Source organism: Platalea leucorodia (assembly GCF_965183815.1).
Source record: "Platalea leucorodia genome assembly, chromosome: 24".
Lineage (NCBI taxonomy): Eukaryota > Metazoa > Chordata > Aves > Pelecaniformes > Threskiornithidae > Platalea > Platalea leucorodia.
The window spans coordinates 3,309,239-3,327,864 of NC_138846.1; the positions used below are offsets into that span (position 1 = coordinate 3,309,239).

Consider the following 18,626-nt stretch of genomic DNA (forward strand, 5'->3'; position numbering starts at 1 on the left):
TGGGAGGGCACCGGAAGGTGCTGGGGGCACGCTGGGAGGCGCTGGGAGGGTACTGGGAGGCACCGGGAGGTGTTGGGGACGCACTGGGAGGGTACTGGGAGGCACTGGGAGGTGTTGGGGGGGCTCTGGGAGGGTACTGGGAGGCACTGGGAGGTGTTGGGGGGGCACTGGGAGGCTCTGGGAGGTGTTGGGGACGCACCGGGAGGTGTTGGGGACGCACTGGGAGGGTACTGGGAGGCACTGGGAGGTGTTGGGGACGCACTGGGAGGGTACTGGGAGGCACTGGGAGGTGTTGGGGGGGCACTGGGAGGGTACTGGGAGCCCTCCGGGGCCCGAGGAGGCCGCAGGCCCCGTCGCTATGGCAACGCCCGGGTCCCCGCCTGAGGGCCGCCACGAGGGCCGCAAAGCGCTCCCATTGGCCAGAAGTTAAAGCGCTCTCTCTGATTGGCCGGTGGGCCTCGCCCTCTCCACACCTGTCGCGCGCGCGGCCCCTTCGCCTCAGCCAATCAAGCCGACGCTGCGGGACCGAGCCAGCCAGTCACTGGAGCGGGGCGCGCCCCCGCCTTGAGGAGACAGGCGGCGCGGCCAATGGGGCCGGGGAAGGGGCGGGGCTCCGCAGCACCTGGCGGAGGGGCGTAGCCGGGTTGGCCCGGCCCCGGTGGGCGGGGCCCGGCGGGGCGGGGCCCGGCGGGGCGGGGCCGGGCCGCACCTGGTGCAGAACGGGGCGCGCAGGGCGGCGGCGGCCATGGCGGGAGCGGCGCGGCGGGGCGGCCCCGGGCCCCGGCCCCGGCCCCTGCCGCTGCTGCTGCTCGGTGCGGCGGCCGGTGAGTGCCCGGGAGGGGCCGGGGGGCGGCCGCGAGGTTCCCGGACAATGGGGCGGCCGGTGCCCGGGGCGCCGCCGGGAGCGGGGGGGGCGGGGGGTCGCCCGGAGGGGGCCGGTACCGGGAGGCAGCGGTCGCTCGGGGGGCGCCGGGGCAGTGCCGGTACCGGAGAGGGGGCGGGGGTGCCCCGGGGCGGCGCCAGTAGCGGTCGGTGACCTGGTGGCCCGGGCGATACCGGTACCGGGGGTGTCGCGGTGTTGCCGGCCGGGGACGGCGGTGGGTTGCCCGGGAGGGGGCCCGGTACCGGGCGCCGGGTCCCCCGGTGCCGTCCACCGTCCCCGCTCACGGGAGCCCGGTTTGTACCGCGGTGGGGGGAGGCCACGGGGGAGCCCCGGTGCCGCCATAGACCGCGATAAGGGGCTATTAATAACCCGGCGGTGTCCGCCCGCCTCCCGCGGGACCTCCCGCCGCCGCCGCCCCGTTATTTGCGGTCGATGGTTGGGTTTGTGGGTGCACAAGACCTTCGCCAGCCGGGTCGCCCCGCCGGGGAGGGGCCACCGGCCCCGGGACCCCCCACGGGTGCCCGTGGCGCCCAGCTGAGCCCCGCTCCCGGCCGGACACCGGGGCGAGGGCTGCGCCGGTGCCGCTGACCCCGTCCCGGCAGCTCCGCTCCCGCCGAGCCCATCGTCACCTTCTCACCGACACCCGGTAATGTGGGGGGGCTGAGGGCGGCGGGGGGCTCGGCGGGGCCGGCAGCGGATCTGGCCGCACTTCCCGGGGCCGGAAACCCGCTGTGACAAAACATCCCGGCCGAGGGCGGACGGCTTTCCTCGTGCCGCGGGCTCCGGCGGAGTCCCCACCGGCGGTGACGGGAGCGTCCCCGTCCCGCTCCCACCGTGGCAGGTGTCGAGAGATGCCCCCGCACCCCGGGTTAATCAGTAGCCGGTGCCGCGCCACTGGTGCTTCCAAAGGCCAAAGTTACTGGGTTTGTCACCAGGGAGCGGGCTGGGCCGGCGGTGGCCTTCCTGTCCCCGCAGTGACGTCCCCTCCATTGTGCTGGAACAATCCCGGAGCGGGCTGGGATTAACCCGATCCCAGCTGATTTGGACCCGCAGCCGGCAGCGCCTATGTCCTGGCCGGGACGCCCACCCCGGGGACCCGTCCTGCTCCGGCTCCCCCTCATGCCCCCGTAGTGATCCCTCGGGGCCTGCGGAGTGTCACCTTTTTGCTGTTTCTGCCCCAAATCCACCCAAACAAACCCCAAACCCTTTTCCCCTCCTCCCTGAGCCGTGGGACGGTTCAAGACACAGCCACGATGGGGGTCTGGTGCCGTTCCCAGCCAGCACCGTGCCACCACGCCGGCTCTTGGGAGCAGTGCCAGGCCCCGTGTTGGGAAGCACTCCATGCTTGGGGACACCGGACGCCCCGTTTCCCCCCCCCTTTGCCCCCCAAATCGCCAATTTCTGCCACCAGCCGCCGGGGTGTCGCTTGGCAGTGGTTCAGGATGCGAAGGTGCAGGTGGGTTGGGGACGAGGCCATGCCCGTTCTTGATCACCTTCCCCCGTGGCGTGACCCCGGCTGGCATCACTGCCTTCCCCAGGCCCAAAACCGGGAGCCGGGGCGGCTGTGCCGGGAGACACCGGCTTCGAGCGGCCTCGAGGACAAGGGACATGGCCGGCAGCCGGGACCAACTCTCCAGACCGACAGCACCAGCCCGTGCTGCCACTGCCGTGGCCTGGCTGCGGGGAAGGGCAGGAGACGCGCGTGTGCGGGCTGTGACGAGGCGTGTGCGCACGTGTGTGGGGACGCGGGGGTGTCTGTGTGTGTGCACAGAGGGCAGGGAGTTGCGAAACGCCCCGGCCAGTTTCCTGCGAAACCAGGCAGAAACCAGGCAGGGCGGGAGGCGACGTGACAACGCGGGCAGCGCCCAGAGCCGGCAGGACGGGATTTTCCGGCTCCCGGGGCTGTGACACGCTGGGCAGCGCGGCACAACATGCCGTCACCCCTGCCCTGGGGACCGTCACCGCTGCCTCGGGGCTCCCGGTGACCTCCCTGACCCGGGAGGCTGCAGCCTCCCCTGCTCCCCATATACCATTGCTGGGGCCCCCCTGCACTTCTCAACTGTGTCTTTTCCCCCCTGCAGTGTCCCTGGTGGGAGCCCAGGTCACCTCCGAGACCAAAGAAGTGCCTGAAAACAAGCGTGAGTACCCGGCTCCGGCCCCGGCACCCCCCAGCCCACCGGCAGTCCCCCCCACCCCATTATCCCTGGGGGGCACAGCTGAGCAACATCCCCCAGCACCTCCAGTGCTGCAAACGGGGTTCGCCCCGGGGTCCCTGGGTTTCACCCCGAGGTCCCCGGACCCCCAGGGGACGCCGGGGCCGAGGGTGGATTTCCTGTGCAGGGCTGGACCGGGGAGGGTTCAGGGGCTCCTGGTTTGGATTGCCGCCCACCACGGGACGCGAGCACGGTGCCGCTCTGGTGCGGTGGCACGCGCTTGCAGCGTTGCTCTCCCCTGGCAGCCGCTGACATCCCCTGCTCGGCGTATCGGTCCAGCTGGAACAACCCCCGCATCGAGTGGAAGTTCCAGAAGGGCTCCTCACTGGTCCTCTTCTACTATGGGGGAGAGCTGACAGGTACGTCCCCGGGGACCCCCGGCTCGGGGCATCCCACCGGTCTGTCCGTCTGTCGGAGCTGGTTCCAGCCCCATCTCCTCTCTCTGGGCAGAGCCGTACAAGAACCGGGTCCGGTTCTCGCCCACCACCATCCACTTCAGCACGGTGACGCGGGAGGACACGGGGAAGTACATCTGCGAGGTGGTGGGGGACAGCAGCCAGATCGCCAAGTCGGAGGTGACCCTCATCGTCCAAGGTGCGGCCGCCCCCGAGCCCCCCTCCCTGCTCGTCCCTTGTGTGGCTTTGCTGTCCCAGGACCCGCTTCTTGTCCCCTGGCTGAGCTCATCCTTGTCCCCACCCTCGCGTGGGGAAGGACGCCGGCACCACCATCCCATGCCCTTCGAGCACCCCGTCCCTCCCCGGCGTCAGCCGTGCCGAGCCAGCCCCGACGCCGCGCTCTCTCGCAGTGCCCCCCTCCAAGCCGGTGGCCCACGTCCCCACCTCGGCCACCATCGGCAGCAAGGCCGTGCTGCGATGCACCGAGACAGACGGCTCGCCGCCCCCCACCTTCCGCTGGTACAAGAACGGCATGCTGATGCCCCCCGACCCCAAAACCAGCCTGACCTTCAGAAACTCCTCCTACACCCTGGACCCTGCCACAGGGGAGCTGGTGAGTGCGGGGTGCTCCAAACTCGGGGACCCCCAGCCTTCCCCTGTCCTGCTCTCACCTCTCCGCTCCCATCCAGATCTTCGAGCCCCTGAGCGGCTTTGACACTGGCGACTACTACTGCGAGGCGATGAACAACGTGGGCTCCCCCCAGAAATCGGATGTTATCCACATGGAAGCCAGTAAGGAACGGCAGCAGAGGCCGGTGCCGCGTGTCCCCCTCTGCCCGGCGTGGGGCTTTTCCAGGCTCTGCCCAGGCTGCGTCTGGCACAGGTCACGTTTTGGGGGATGCCGGTGCGGGGCGATGCCGTCACCCCTTCGCCCTTGCAGGTTCAAAGACGTTAATTAGCTGTGATGTTAATGACCCTGCTGTATGGTTTCCAACAGCCCGGGCTGAAACAAGCCGTCGGCGTGATGCTGTGCAGGGGGACAGGGGGAAAGCTGCCCTTGGGGACGTGTAAAACTTGGCTGGGCAGCCCCATCCACCTCTGAACCAGATCCGGCTTCGATGCCGGCCCCTCTTGGCGCTGGGTTTGGACCGGGGGCCCCCTCCGGCCTCTCTCACATGGGGATTTCTGCGGGATCCCGTGGGTGCCAGGCTGAGGGTTTCTGTGCTGGGATCCAGCCGCCCTCTGACGTCCCGGTCCCTCTCTATCCAGGTGAAGTCAACGTGGGCGGCATCGTGGCCGCGGTCGTGGTGCTGCTGATGGTGCTGGCGCTCGTGGGCTTTGGCATCTGGTTTGCCTACAGCCGGGGCTTCTTCAGCAGTGAGTACCACACCGGCCGCTCCAGGACCCGCTCGCCCCGGTGTCCCCCCTGTCCCCCCCTAAAACCCCCGTTCTGTTTCTTTCATTTCAGAGAGAAAAGAGTAAGTGAAGCTGTAACGCTGCTGCCTCCCTGCCGGCTGCCTCCTCTTCCTCCACCAGTGGGGATGGGTGGTCTCCTCCTCCTCCAGCCCCTGCCCGTGGGCTGGGAGGGTGCCTCGGGCGTCACCGAGGGCTCAGGGTGGGGACGAGGGGGACTCTGGGCAGTGCGACATCTCCTAACGCCCTTGCTTTCTGCAGCACCGCCAGCAAGAAGGTGATTTACAGCCAGCCCTCGCACCGGAGTGAAGTGAGTACGGGCTGGGACGGGTGGGTGGTGACGGTGCCACGCGGCTGCGTCACCTCCCGGCGGGGTGCGCGAAGCCGGGCGCCTTCCCCGGGGGCACCCAAAGGCGGTGAGCGGCTCCCCGGTGCCCCCCTGGGCTCGCAGGTGCCATCCCTTGTCCCTGTCCTGCTTGGAGCAAGCCGGGCTCCTCGGGGACCGTGACCGGCTCTCCCTGGGGACAGTGGCAAACCAGCCAGGTGCTCCCTGCCCACGGCCCTCGTCCCACCCGGTTCCCAGTTCCCGTCACCCGCCGCCGTTAACGTCCCCCTTGTCCCCGCAGGGAGAGTTCAAGCAGACGTCCTCCTTCCTGGTGTGAAGCTCCTCCGATGCCACCAACTCTTGTAAATGTTCCCGAAATACTGTAGCTACACCGTGATTTTTAACTATTATTTTTTTAAGTATCACTGCTGCCTTTGCCGTCACATCGGAGGTTTTTTCGGGGGGAGGTCTCCTGTCCCCCCCCGACCCGGGTCCTGGCTGTGCCCCCGCGCAGGGGGACGCGCCGCGTCCCCGGGGGTTTCTCGGCCGTGCCCTCGGAGGGGACGGGGCTGCGGTGGGGGCTGGTGTAACCCCACATCCCCCCGTCCTGGGGGGTCGGAGCACACCTCCTGCGGCGCCAGTCCCAGCCACCTACTGGTCCCAGTTGCCCCCCTGTACTGGGGGAGGCTGGACTGAGCCCGTGGGTGATGGCTGCGGGTGGCCGCTGCTGGAAAGAAATAAACCTGTGTCCTTGTACCGAGCGCCTGGTGCCCTTTCCTGGGGGGACGGGTTGGGGATGGCTCTGCCCCCCGCCCGCTTTTGGGGGGTGAGGGGGACCCTGGGTGACGCCCAGCCCCCCCCGCCCCGGCGCAGGCAGCAGAGCCCTTCCGCACCATCAACGTCACCTTTATTTAGTAACTGCTTCGCCTTTTCTCCCCCCAAAGGGAGGACGAGGCCTCGGGGTGCCCCGGCGGCGGCGGGGCTTCAGCGAGCCAGTCTTTCCGGGGCCGAACCTCCCTTCCCCGTTATATACATATAGATTAGTCGCACTATATATATATATATATATGTATGTATATGTATCACCTGGCCTCAGTGCAGCGAGAGGGGCAGCCGGGGCCGCGCGTTAATAGCAGAGCTCTACGTTAGCAGCAGCGACGGGCTCGAGCGGGGCCGGGGGACGCTCGGCCCGGGGGGACGCGGCGCCGCAGCCGTGTCCGATTATCGGTGATGCCCTGGTGTCCCCCCCCCCAGCCCGGAGCGGGGGGGTCAGCGCAGGGAGGAGGGCCCAGCTCTGGGGGTGGTGGCGGAGGACAGGGGGGCTCGGGGGCGTCTCCTGCCTCAGTTTCCCCTGTCGAGTGTGTGATGATCCCGGACATGGGGGTGCCCCCGTGGCCCCCGGTGGTTTGGGTGCTGTGGGGCTGGGGGCCGTGGGGAGGGCGAAGGGGGGAGATGGGCTGGGGAGGGGGTCTGCACCCCCCAGCCTGAGCCTTCCCAGGGGTCGGGGGTCCCATGGGCAAGGGGAGGGGTCCCACCAGGTTGGAGCCTCCCGCTCCCCAGCCCATGTGTGCAGTGAGCAGCTCGGGTCTCAGCCCCAGCTCAGCGGGGCAGGATCGAGCAGCGAGATGGCTCCCGGCTGGCAAGAAACGGCGTCCCCGGCTGTCCCCGGGGGCTGGAGGTGGCCGTGCCCCCCACCCCAGGACCGCATCTCCCAGCAGGATTGTGTCCTGCGGCGGGGCCGGGGGTCTCTGGCTGGTGTTAGCAGAGCGTTAGGTGAGGGGGGACAAGGACAGCCCTGTCCCCAGGTGGGCTGGGACGGTGCGGGGGGGACAGCCCCACTGGTGAGCACCCACAGGGGTCCCTGGGGGAGCTGCCCTGTGCCGCAAGGAAAACGGCCCAGGAGGACGGGACGGGGGAAAGAGCCGGCTGCACCTCCGGGGCTGGTGGCACCTCCGGGGCTGGTGGCACCTCCGGCGGCGGCGGCAGCGTCCCGGTGGGCGCTCAGACGTTGCTGATGCGGACGCTCAGGGGTGCTCCCTCCCGCTCCCGCTCCGCCGCCTCCCGCAGCGACTCCTCCAGCTTGACCTTCTCGGGGTCCCCGAACCGGACGGTCTCGTGGAGGCAACAGGGCGTCGTCACCTTCACCACCTGGTCGAAGAGGCTGAAGTCGGCCACGTACTTGCCGCTGGCCGAGAGGGAGATGGCCGGGGTGAACTCGTAGCCCCAGAGGATCTCCTCGGGCAGGTAGGAGGTGCGCACCTGGCACGTGGCGCTGGTGGACTCCACGGTGCCGCTGAGGATGACCACCAGCTCGAAGTCGCCTTCGCCCGTCCGTAGGGCCATGTCCCGGAAGGGGCTGGCGTCGTCCACCACGTGGTAGAAGGTGAGGGGCAGGATGAGGAAGGGGCTGTCGGAGGAGGTGTCCACCTGGAAGTCCACGTTGACCTGGTTGAGGCGGACGCTCTCGCCCTCCTTGGTGAGGTGGGTCTGGAGGAGCTTGCCCGTCACCTGGCAGCCGATGAGGAGGCTCTTGCGCATGTTGGCCACGCGGATCATCAGGCAGGTCTTGCCGTTGTGTTGGGCCACCACTGCGTTTTGGCTGAACTTGATGGTCTCGGCGCGTTTCTTGGGCCGGGCGATCTTGGCCAGGAAGGTGCCGGTGATGAAGATCTCCATGATGGTGGTGAGGACCAGCTGGGTGATGAGCAGGACGATGGCGAGGGGACACTCCTCGCTGATGTAGCGGAAGCCGTAGCCGATGGTGGTCTGGGACTCCAGGGAGAAGAGGAAGGCACCGGTGAGGGTGTGCACCTGCATGACGCACGGCGTGTGGTTGGCCGGCGGGTCGAACTCCAGCAGGTCCCCGTGGACCACGGCCACCAGGTACCAGATGACGCCGAAGGCGAACCAGGTGCCGGCGAAGGTGGCGGAGAAGAGGACCAGCTTGTACCGCCACTGCATGTCGATGAAGGTGGTCCACAGGTCCTTGAGGTACAGGAAGCGCTTGTCGGCGATGTGCTCCATCCGCACGTTGCTGCGGCCATCCTTGGTCATCACCCGCCGCCGGCGCAGCCCCGAGCCGATGAGCGGGCGGCTGTCGGTCTGCGTGGTCTGGCTGTAGTACACCTTGGTGGCCGACGTCATCTGGAAGAGGCGGAGATGGGGAAGGGGGGTGAGGAGGTGCCACCTGGGAGAGGGGGGTCCCGGAGGGGAGTTGGGGGGGACAGGGAGGGGAGGGAGGAGGGTGTTGAGTCGGTGGGTGGAGAAGAGGGATGGAGAGGAGGGACAGGTGGGAAGATGGATGGAGAAGGATGGATGGAGAAGAGGGAGGGAGGGAGGGATGAAGGATGGAGCGGATGGATGGAGAAGAGAGATGATGGCTGGATGGAGAGGAGGCAGAGGATGGATGGACGGATGGACGGATGGATGGGGTGTGGTAAAAGGATGGATGGATGGATGGATGGATGGATGGATGGATGAGCAAAGGAATGGCTGGAGCTGAGGGATGGACAGAGGGACAGAGAGGATGGACGGGGGGTGAGGACAGGGTTTGGTGTTCGTTGAGCGGATGGACAGAGCCAAGGGGGTGGCAGATGGAGAGGAAGGATGTGGGGGACATGGACAGACACGGGGGTGCGCTGGGGCATGGAGGAGGGGGTGGGAGGGAGCTATGGGGGGGACACCCCCCTTCACCCCTCCTCAGTGCTCCACCGGCCGCGCTCCCTCCCACCACGGTGGCGGGCAGGGGCTGAGGCCAGGAGGATTCGTCTCACGTCAGAGCCCCCACGCTGTCCCCAGGCAGCGCGGGGACACGGGGCACATAGGGGACCCTGGCCTGGCCGTGGAGACCCGACGGACTCGTGGCACCTCAGTGACGGCGGCTGCTGTTGCTCCCACCTCTCCTGCAGCCTTTGTCCATCCGTCCACCCAGCCTTCACCCACCCGTCCGTCTGTCTGTCCTTCTGTCGCGCCGTGCATCCATCATCTCTCCATTCCTCTGCTTGTCCACCCACTGTCCGTCCGTCTGTCCCTCCAGACTTGATCCACCTGCCCATCCATCCCTCCTCCCCAGCCAGTTGTCCGTCTGTCCATCCATCAGCCCCTTTATCCATCCATCCGTCCATGTATGCATGGATCCATGCACCTGTCTGTCCCTCCCTGTACGTGTCTGTTTGTCCAGCCGTCCCTCTGTCCATCCTTCCATCCATGTGAGCTCTCACCTGTCTGTCCGCCCATCCATACACTTGTCCATCCATCCACTTACGCACTCACCCACCCACCTGTCCGTCTGTGTGTCTGTCCCTCTACGAACGCATCCCTGTCCCCTCTGTCCCCTGCCAGCTCCCTCCGTGCCCCCCTCGTCCTGCGGAGGGGACCCAGCCGTCCTGGCTGGGCAGGAGGAAGAGGAAGGAGGATGAATGGGAGGTGACAGGGACAAATGGCTGGTGGCAGCGCCAGGCACGTTTCCGTCCCCGTCCCTGTCCCCGTCCCCTGCCAGCCCTGGCCGCCGTCGCCGGCACAGAAAGGGCCTTTCAGCCCACGCCAGCGTTTGGCCCCGCCGCGGTTTCCGCCATGGATGCAGCAGGGCAGCGTGCCGGGGACACCAGGGACACCAGGGACGAGGTGGCACCATGGGGGGGTCTCCTTGGAGGCCGGTGTCCCTGCGCTCACCCCGCGCACCAGCCCGGCTGCGCCACATCCCCTCCTGGCAAAAGGCCCTGCAGTGGGGACGGTGGCACCGGGGACACGGATCTGCCCCATCCCAGCTGAGCTGCTGGGGGTCCCCAGAGCCACCGCGTGTCCCCAGAGGCACCACACATCCCCGGAGCCACCGCGTCCCCAGAGCCGCCACATCCCCAGAGCCACCACATCCCCAGAGCCACTCCGTGTCCCCAGAGCCACCGCGTGTCCCCAGAGCCACCGCATCCCCAGCGCTCTGCCCACGCCGGGCAGCGACAGGCACTGGCACATCCCCAGCCACGTCCGTAGGGGGACACAGCGGTCCCTGCAGCCCCTCGGGGTCCCTGCAGCCCCCCAAAGTCCTGCTGCTCCTCTGGGGTCCCTTTGCCCTCCTCTTTGGGTTCCCTGCACCCTGTTCGGGGCCCAAGCACCCCTCTTTGGGGGTTTCCCACCCCTGCAGGGGCCCTGCACCCCTCTTTGGGGATCTTTTCACCTTCCAGGGTCCCCCACCGCCCTCTTTGCAGTCTCCACACCCTGGTTTAGGGGGTCTCTGCACACCCCAGGGCCCCCTGCACCCCTTCTGGGGGGTCCTCACACCCCTCTTTGGGGTGTCTACCCACCCCACCCCCATTTTTGGGGTCACTGCATCCCATAAAGCCCCCATCAGGGGCCGCGTGCCCCCGTGCCCCCCGGCCAGGCTCCCGCGCCTGGACACGGGTTGTGACAAGCTGGAGCTTGTTCCCAGCACGGGGACGGTGCCCGCGGGCAGAGCTGCTGCCGCCACGGCCGGGCCGGTTACCCATTAACCCCCCTTGCCCCCGTGCCTCGGTTTCCCCCCGGGGATGCTCAGCACTGGGAGTGAACGCAGGGGTCCAGCCCTGCCTGGGGGGTCCGGTGTGGGCTGGGGGGACATGGGGACACGTCCCCCCTTGCCGCGTCCCGCTGGCACCATCAGCCCGGGCACCGTTCCCATGCCCGCGTGGTGCCAGCCGTGGCCGGGCTCCCCGCCAGCGGCATCCCCCCCATCCCGAAACTGGGGCACTGGGCTCCATGGTACTGGTGGCAACTGGGAATGGGGGAGAGGGGACCCCAACCCCACAGCAGGGTTGGGGCAGCGGGGGCTGCAGTGTGGGGCAGGTCCCGTGGGGCTGGGGGTGTGGGGCGGCCGCGCGGGGCTGGCGGGGGGGGGACGGGGACGGGGACAGTGGGGCCATTGTGCGCCCCGGAGGAGAGGCCTCAATGGAGCTGGCGGGGCACAAAGGCGCTTTGACGAAGCCCTTCGTTAGCATGCAGGGCCCCGCGCGCCCCGCCGCCAGCACAGCCCCCAGCGGGGGTCCCGGAGGGCCCCGCGGACCCCCGCCACCCACCCCGCCGCACCGGCGGCCACCGAGCCCCGGACGCCTGGGTCCCCCGGCCACCCCCTCCTCGTCCTGCGGACCCCCCCATCCTCCCCTGCACCCCCTTATTGAGGCCGGACCAGTTTGAGCCCAAATTTGGGGCTGGCGACGGGGCCCCTGGGGAAGGAACGTCCCCGCGCCCTTCACGCTGCCGCCCACACCCGGGAAACGCCATGGGGGGGCAGGAGCCGTGGCCCCCTCCCCACCCCAGCCATGGGAGCAATGGGGACCCCCATCCTCCCCCGCAGCACCGGGGGGACCCCAAAATGATGATTTTGAGTTTTTCCCCCCAATGTTACTCAGTCCTCATCGGCCATCAGCGGAGGCCGCAGACTGGGGTGAAAAAAGCCTGTTTTGGCCCTTTTTCGAGCCGCCCCCACAGCGCGCCCAGCTGGTCCACGGGCGTGGGGCTCCCACGGGACCCCCGCGGCGCCGGTGCTGCCGATGGGGCGGATAAGGGTGGCTGGGGGCCGGCAGCGGGGCTGGCAGCGGGGCGTCCCCACGGCCACCCCGCTCCCCAGGGACGGCCGGCGCCGGCGCGGCTCAGCCCTCCGTAGCCATCGGAGAAGCCATCCACAGCACCAGCACCGGTAACCGCAGCCCCCTCCAACCGGCCCCATTAACCCCATTAACCCCCAGCCCAGCTAACCCGCAGCCTGGGTAGCTCACAGCCCGGCTAACCCCCAGCCTGGTTACTCTGCAGCCCAGCTAACCCGCAGCGGGGTAACTCGCAGCCTGGTTATTCTGCAGCCCGGTCAGCCCACAGCTGGGTTGATCCACGGGCAGATTACCCTGCGGCTGGGATGACCTGCACCCCGGGTAACCCACAGCCAGGGTAGCCCACAGCCCGACTCTACCAGTGTGGCTAATCCAACGTGGCTAACCCACAGCCCAGCTACTCCAGCATAGCTAATCTGTGGCCCCGCTAATCCACAGACCAGCTAATCCAGCGTGACTAACCCACAGCCCAGCTAATCCAGCGTGGCTAATCTGTGGCCCTGCTAAGGCGCAGCCCGGCTAATCCAGTGTGACTAACCCACAGCCCGGTTAACCCACCGCTTGGTTCACCTGCAGCCCAGTTAACCCACAGCCACTAACCCAGAGCCCGGTGGGTCCCCACTTGCCCCCCGTGGGGACCTGGGGGGGATGGGGACGCTCCAGCCCCCTCCACCCAAATGCCCTTGAAACGCCCTGTCCCTGGGGACCGGAGCCCACGGGGGGGTTAACCTTCCCCAGTGCCAGGCTGAGACCACCCGGTATCGTTACACCAGTGGGGGGACCCAGGAAGAGCGAGGTGCTCGGGGGGGGTCCCTATTTGGGGGTGACCTCCTGGGGTGGGGAAGGGGCCACCCCCGGGGCCTCAGGCCTCATACCCGGGGGCTGTGGGGACATCTTGGGGACGGGTGGCCCTGGAGATGCCCAGTGGGGAGTGGGGTGGGCATGGCTGGGGGCTGCTGTGCCCCTCCATCCTCCGTCCCTCCAGGTCCCCCTGCACTGGGGAGAGAAGGGGGACATCCACAGGGAGCGGGGACATGGGGACTTGGGGACACAGGGACATGGGACACCAGGGCAGGGGGAGAGGGGGACTTGGGGATGTGCAGAATGGGGACGTGGGGATACAGTGACAGGGGGATGTGGGGTAGAGGGGGAGACAGGGACACGGGGAGACAGGGACGCAGGGACACGGGGATGCAGGGACATGGGGTTGTGGGGGTACATGGGGCCACGGGGACATGGGACACGGGGACGTGAGGTTGTGGGGTCATGGGACACAGGGATGTGGGGAGATGGGGACACGGGGATGCAGCGCTGCAGGGGACACAAGGATGTGGGGCTACGGGGGACACAGGGACGTGGGGCTACAGGAGCCGTGGGGTATGGGGGATGCAGGGACGTAGTTCTATAGGGACACAGGGACGCGGGGCTCCGGGGACGTGGGGTTATGGGGTCCCGGTCCCGGGGGCTGCGGGCTCCCGGGGCCCGCCGCCGGTCCAGCGGCGCCGGCAGGTGCCCGCAGCCCTCGGGGCGCCCCGGAGGGGACGGGGACCCCCGGGCCCCCCCGGCCGCCCTTACCTTGCTCGGGGAGGGCCCCAGGGCGCCCGGGGTCCCGGCCTCGCTCAGCCCCGCCGCCGCCGGCTCCCCATGGGCTTTATGGCTCGGCGGGGCCGGCGGCGGCGGGCCGGGCCGGGCCCCCCCGCCTGCCCCCCCCCCGGCCCGGGCCGCCTCGCCGGGCCCGGCTGGCACCGATTGGCGGGGCCGGGGAGGGGGCCCGGGGCGGGGAGGAGCCGCCGGGGGCGGGACGGGGGTTAATGGGGTGGAAAACGAGCCGGCCCGCACCGGGTCACGTTACCGGCCACGGGGGGGCGAGGGGACCCCGCCCGCAGCCACCGGCACCGGCACCGGGCGGGGTCCGGGCGGGGTCCCGGGGCTCCGGTACCGGGCAGAGGCCCCCCGGCCACAGCAGCGCCCAGCCGAGGGGTCCCCAGGGACCCCGCTCCGCACCCCCCCAGCTCCGGAGCATCCTTGTGCGTGGGACCGGCCGGAGCGGGGCGGGGGCTGCTGTCACGCGTGTGCACAGACACGGAGCGACCCCCCCCCCGCCCCCCGGGGGGGCAGCGCCAGCCCCGGTGCTGCCACATGGGGGGTGCGGGGTGCGGAGCCGGGGGCCCGGAGGTGCGGGGGCCCGGGGGAGCGCGGGGCGCGGCCGCCCGCACAAGGCCCCGCTGTTCCCGGGCCGGGACCGGTTCCCCGGGGCCGCGGCACAAAGCGCCTTTGTCCGCCCGGGGGGGCCGGGGCTGCGCGGGGGCTCCCGGGGGAGGGCCTGGCCACCGAGGGGGGTGGCTAGTGACCACAGAGCCCTGGCTAGTGATGGGGGTCCTGACCAGGGCTGGGGGGTCCTGGCTGGTGATGAGGGGTCCCGGGCTAGTGAGGGTGGTCCTGGGCTAGTGATGGGGGGGCTGGGCTAGTGATGGGGGGGGCTGGGCTAGTGAGGTGGGGCCTGGGCTAGTGGGCGGGGGGCCTGGGCTAATGATGGAGAGCCCTGGGCTAGTGATGGGGGGAGCTGGGCTAGTGAGGGGACGGGCTGGGCTAGTGAAGTGGACCCTGGGCTAGTGAGAGGGAGCTCTGGGCGAGTGAGGAGGGGGCCTCCGGGCTAGTGATGGGTTGCCCTGGGCTAGTGAGGGGGGGCTGTGGGCCAGCGGGGAGGGCGGGACCTCGCGTGCATCCCCCCGCCGTGCTCGGTGCCACACGCGTGTGCAGACCCCCCCCCCCCGCTGTGCCCTCTGTCACCCCCGCGTCACGTGCGTGTCCCCCCGGTACGGTCCCACGCACGCAGCCCGCGGGGCCCGCGCCCCCCCACCGCGCCCCCGCACACGCGTGTGCCCCCCCCCGCCTGTTTTCCCACGCGTGTGCCCCGCACCGCCGCCTTCCGCGGCCCGCGGCGGGGGGGTCACGCGTGGGGGGCGCGGGGGTCACGCGCGGGGGCCCGGGGGCGGGCGGGGCCGCGGGGGGCGGGCGCCGGTCGGTATTTTTAGCCGCGCGCTCCCGGGGTGCAGCCGTTGCCGGGCAACGGCGGGAGCGCGGCCGAGGGAACGGCGGGGGGGGGGCGGCACCGGGAGCGGCACCGGGAGCGGCACCGGGAGCGGCACCGGGAGCGGCCGGGCGGGAGCGATCCGGTGCGGCCGGGCGCTGCGCTCCCCCTGCGCCATGCGCGCAGCGCGGCGGGGCTGCGCGGCCCGGCGGGAGCGGCGGCCGCGGGGCGAGCGGTGAGTGCGGGGCCGGGGGGGGCACGGCCCGGGGGGGGGGGGCCACGGCCCGGGGGGGGCACGGCCCGGGGGGGGCGGCTGCTGCCCCCCCATGCGCCCCCCCCCGCCGCGGCACACGGAGGTGGCACCGGGACCCCCCCCCCTCCGCGGGTGGGGGCTCGGGGGGAGCAGAGGGCCCCCCCCGCACGGACCGCGGGGTGTCTCCCCCCCCCCCCCCCAGGCTGGGGGGGCCGCGCCCACGGACCCGGGTGGGAGTGGGGTGCCCCACGGCGGGGGGGGGCACAGCGAGGTGCCGCAGAGCCCCCCAGGCCGGAGGGGGGGGGCACAGGCGGAGGGTGTGCGTGTGCACGCGTGTGTGCGTGTGCAAGGAGGAGCTGCGTGTGCAAGGCCCTGCGGTGTCTGCACGCATGTGTGCATGCGTGTGTGCATCGGGCCCAGCGGTGTCTGCACGTGTGTGTGCACGCGTGTGTGCTTTGGGCCGGCTCCGTGTGCACGCGCGTGTGCCGCCATCAGTCCGGATGTTGCACGCTCCATCTCAGGGCACGGGAGCGTGCAAGGAGCCCCCCGGGGTGCACGTGTGGGCCTGCACCTGCCGGGGGCAAACGTGTGTGCATGTCCCTGGGGGCTCATGCACACGTGTGCACGCCTGCTCACACGTGTGTCTGAGGTGCGTGTGCCCTGGCGCTGCATGCACGCATGTTTGTGTGAATGCACGTGTGCGTGCATGCGTGTGCATCTGCAAGCATCTGTGTACGCGTGTGTGCAGGCATGGGCATGTGTGTGTACGCGCATGCGTGCATGTGTGCGCATCTGCAAGCATCTGTGTGCAGGCATGTGCATGTGTGTACACACGCGTGTGCATGGATGAGCGCACACGCGTGGGCTCAGCACCCCTGGGCGCTCCCGTGCCTCAGTTTCCCCCCCCCAGGGACCCGGGGGGGGACCCAGGCATCCCTGCAGCCCCCCCCCACGCACCAGCTGGTGCCACCATCCCCTCCCAGTCCCCCCAGTTTGGAGGGGGCGAGCGGCGCCATTAACCCCTTCCCCCCCGCAGCCTCTGAGGGGCGATGGCGCAGGACAACGCCGCCTTCTGCGGGGTCCCCGAGGGGGTCCCCGGGGAGGCGAAGGCCCCCCCGGATCCCCCCCGGCGGCGAGGGGCCGGCACCCGCAAGCGCCAGCGTTACGTGGAGAAGGACGGCAAGTGCAACGTGCAGCACGGGAACGTGCGGGAGACCTACCGCTACCTCACCGACATCTTCACCACCCTGGTGGACCTCAAGTGGCGCTTCAGCCTCCTCGTCTTCATCCTCGCCTACGCCGTCACCTGGCTCTTCTTCGGCCTCATCTGGTGGTTCATCGCCTACTGCCGGGGGGACCTGGACCACCTGGAGGACCACGCCTGGACGCCCTGCGTCAACAACCTCAACGGCTTCGTCTCCGCCTTCCTCTTCTCCATCGAGACGGAGACCACCATCGGCTACGGCCACCGCGTCATCACCGACAAGTGTCCCGAGGGCATCGTGCTGCTGCTGCTCCAGGCCATCCTGGGCTCCATGGTCAACGCCTTCATGGTGGGCTGCATGTTCGTGAAGATCTCCCAGCCCAACAAACGAGCCGAGACCTTGGTCTTCTCCTCCCACGCCGTGGTCTCCCTGCGGGACGACCGCCTCTGCCTGATGTTTCGCGTGGGCGACCTGCGGGACTCGCACATCGTGGAGGCCTCCATCCGCGCCAAGCTCATCAAGTCCAAGCAGACGCAGGAGGGCGAGTTCATCCCCCTGGACCAGACCGACCTGAGCGTGGGCTTCGAGACGGGCGACGACCGCCTCTTCCTCGTCTCGCCCCTCATCATCAGCCACGAGATCGACGAGCGCAGCCCCTTCTGGGACGTCTCGCGGCACCAGCTGGAGAAGGACGATTTCGAGATCGTCGTCATCCTCGAGGGGATGGTGGAGGCCACAGGTAACGGGGACGCCGGCTGTGGGGTGGGATGCGCTTGGGGACACCTCATCTCCGTGGGGACACCTCATCTCCTCCGTGGGAATACCTCCATGGGGACACCTCATCTCCATGGGGACACCTCACGGGGACACCTCATCTCCACAGGGATACCTCCATGGGGACATCTCACCCACGTGGGGACACCTCGTCCCCGTGGCCCACGGTGTGTTCCTGCCCGGTCCTGGCTGGGAGGTGACCCCGAATCCGCCCTCGCCCCCAAGCTCAGCCTGGATGTGGGTCCCCCCACCCAGAATAACCCCCTTGCCTGGCCCGGCCCCCCGAGGAGCCTGAGGAGGGGACCCCGATGACAGCAACAGCCCCTGAGGTCCCCGCCTGTCCCCTGTTCACCGGGGTGTCCCAGGCACTGGGTGTGGCACAGACCCCCCCAGCCAGGATCGGGATGCCCCCCCAGTGGGTGCTGCAGGTATCGGGGTGCCCCTCGCACCGGTTGTTGTACAGACCCCCTCCCCCAGGACCCGGGGACCCCCTGCACCGGGTGCTGCAGATATCGGGGTGCTCCGTGCAGGAGGTGCAGCACGGATTGGGCTCTTCCATGCTTCACATATTGGGGTGCTCCCTGCAGCGGGTGCGGCACATATCGGGGTGCCTCACTCACGGGGTGCGGCACAGACCCCCCCCAGCCAGGGCCAGGGTGCCCCGTGCACTGGGTGCTGCCCAGATTGGGGTCCTCCACGCACGGGGTGCTGCAGATATCGGGGGACCCCCTGCAGCGGGTGCAGCACGGCCGCCCCAGCCGGGGTCAGGGCGCCCCTCGCACCTCCCCACTGCCGGGGGGGCACCCCGCCGCCCCCCCCGGCCCCGGGCTGGGGACGGGTGCCCACCGGCTGCCCACGGCTGCCCGGCGCAGGGATGACGTGCCAGGCTCGGAGCTCGTACCTGGCGGACGAGGTGCTGTGGGGCCACCGCTTCACCCCGCTGCTCAGCCTGGAGGAGGGCTTCTACGAGGTGGACTACGGGGGCTTCCACCAGACCGTGCCGGTGCCCACCCCGGCCTGCAGCGCCCGGCAGCTGGCGGCGGCGGCCGCCCGCCGCGATGCCCACCTCTACTGGTCCATCCCCAGCCGCCTGGACCAGCCGCTGGAGGAGGCGGCGGCGGCGGAGGGCGGGGGGGACCCCGACACCCCCCGGGAGAGCAACGGCACCCTGGCCAGCCCCGAGGCGCGGTGACGGGCCACGGGCGGGCGCGGGGGTGCTGGGCGCCCCGTCGCTCCCCGCCGCGCTTTCTTTTAATAAACCCCCTTAAATCCCCGCTTCTGATGGTGGCGGTCTTGGGGCGCGGGGTCCTGAATTTGGGGGGTGCGCCTGGGCTCGGGGGTGCCAATCCCATGGGTGCCCCCCCCCCCCCCCCCCGGCAGGTTTGGGGGTAAAGCGGGGGACGCTGCCCCACTCCGGCATCTCCGGCACCCCGTGGGTGCTCGTGGTCTGGGTGTCCTGGGAGGGGGCGCGGGTGGGCACAGGGACCCGCGGGGGGGACAGAGGGGACAGCGAGGGGTGGCACCGCGCACCCTGCGCCCCCCCCCCAATGCACGGCGAG

General features: G+C 70.1%; 3 protein-coding genes and 1 long non-coding RNA gene across 4 annotated transcripts; 3 read left to right on the top strand and 1 right to left on the bottom strand.

Moving 5' to 3' along the window:
• The first annotated feature begins 701 nt into the window (after window positions 1–701).
• On the top strand, window positions 702–5,047 carry F11R (F11 receptor). The gene is made up of 8 exons (XM_082333128.1): window positions 702–824; window positions 2,965–3,021; window positions 3,342–3,455; window positions 3,547–3,690; window positions 3,902–4,104; window positions 4,181–4,283; window positions 4,761–4,868; window positions 4,960–5,047. Exons 1-8 carry the CDS (start codon window positions 746–748, stop codon window positions 4,971–4,973), a joined length of 822 nt encoding a protein of 273 aa, XP_082189254.1. The 5' UTR covers window positions 702–745; the 3' UTR covers window positions 4,974–5,047.
• A 118-nt stretch (window positions 5,048–5,165) lies between these two features.
• On the top strand, window positions 5,166–5,985 carry LOC309600662. Its single transcript, XR_014230447.1, has 2 exons — window positions 5,166–5,214; window positions 5,531–5,985. It is a non-coding gene; the product is annotated as an uncharacterized lncRNA (long non-coding RNA).
• Window positions 5,986–7,230: 1,245 nt separating this feature from the next.
• On the bottom strand, window positions 7,231–8,373 carry KCNJ10 (potassium inwardly rectifying channel subfamily J member 10; the record flags this gene model as incomplete). Its single annotated transcript, XM_082333016.1, has 1 exon — window positions 7,231–8,373. The coding sequence occupies one exon, from the start codon at window positions 8,371–8,373 to the stop codon at window positions 7,231–7,233; it is 1,143 nt and encodes a 380-aa protein (XP_082189142.1).
• A 7,764-nt stretch (window positions 8,374–16,137) lies between these two features.
• On the top strand, window positions 16,138–18,259 carry KCNJ9 (potassium inwardly rectifying channel subfamily J member 9; the record flags this gene model as incomplete). Its single annotated transcript, XM_082332873.1, has 2 exons — window positions 16,138–17,032; window positions 17,940–18,259. The coding sequence occupies 2 exons, from the start codon at window positions 16,138–16,140 to the stop codon at window positions 18,257–18,259; spliced, it is 1,215 nt and encodes a 404-aa protein (XP_082188999.1).
• Window positions 18,260–18,626: the final 367 nt, after the last annotated feature.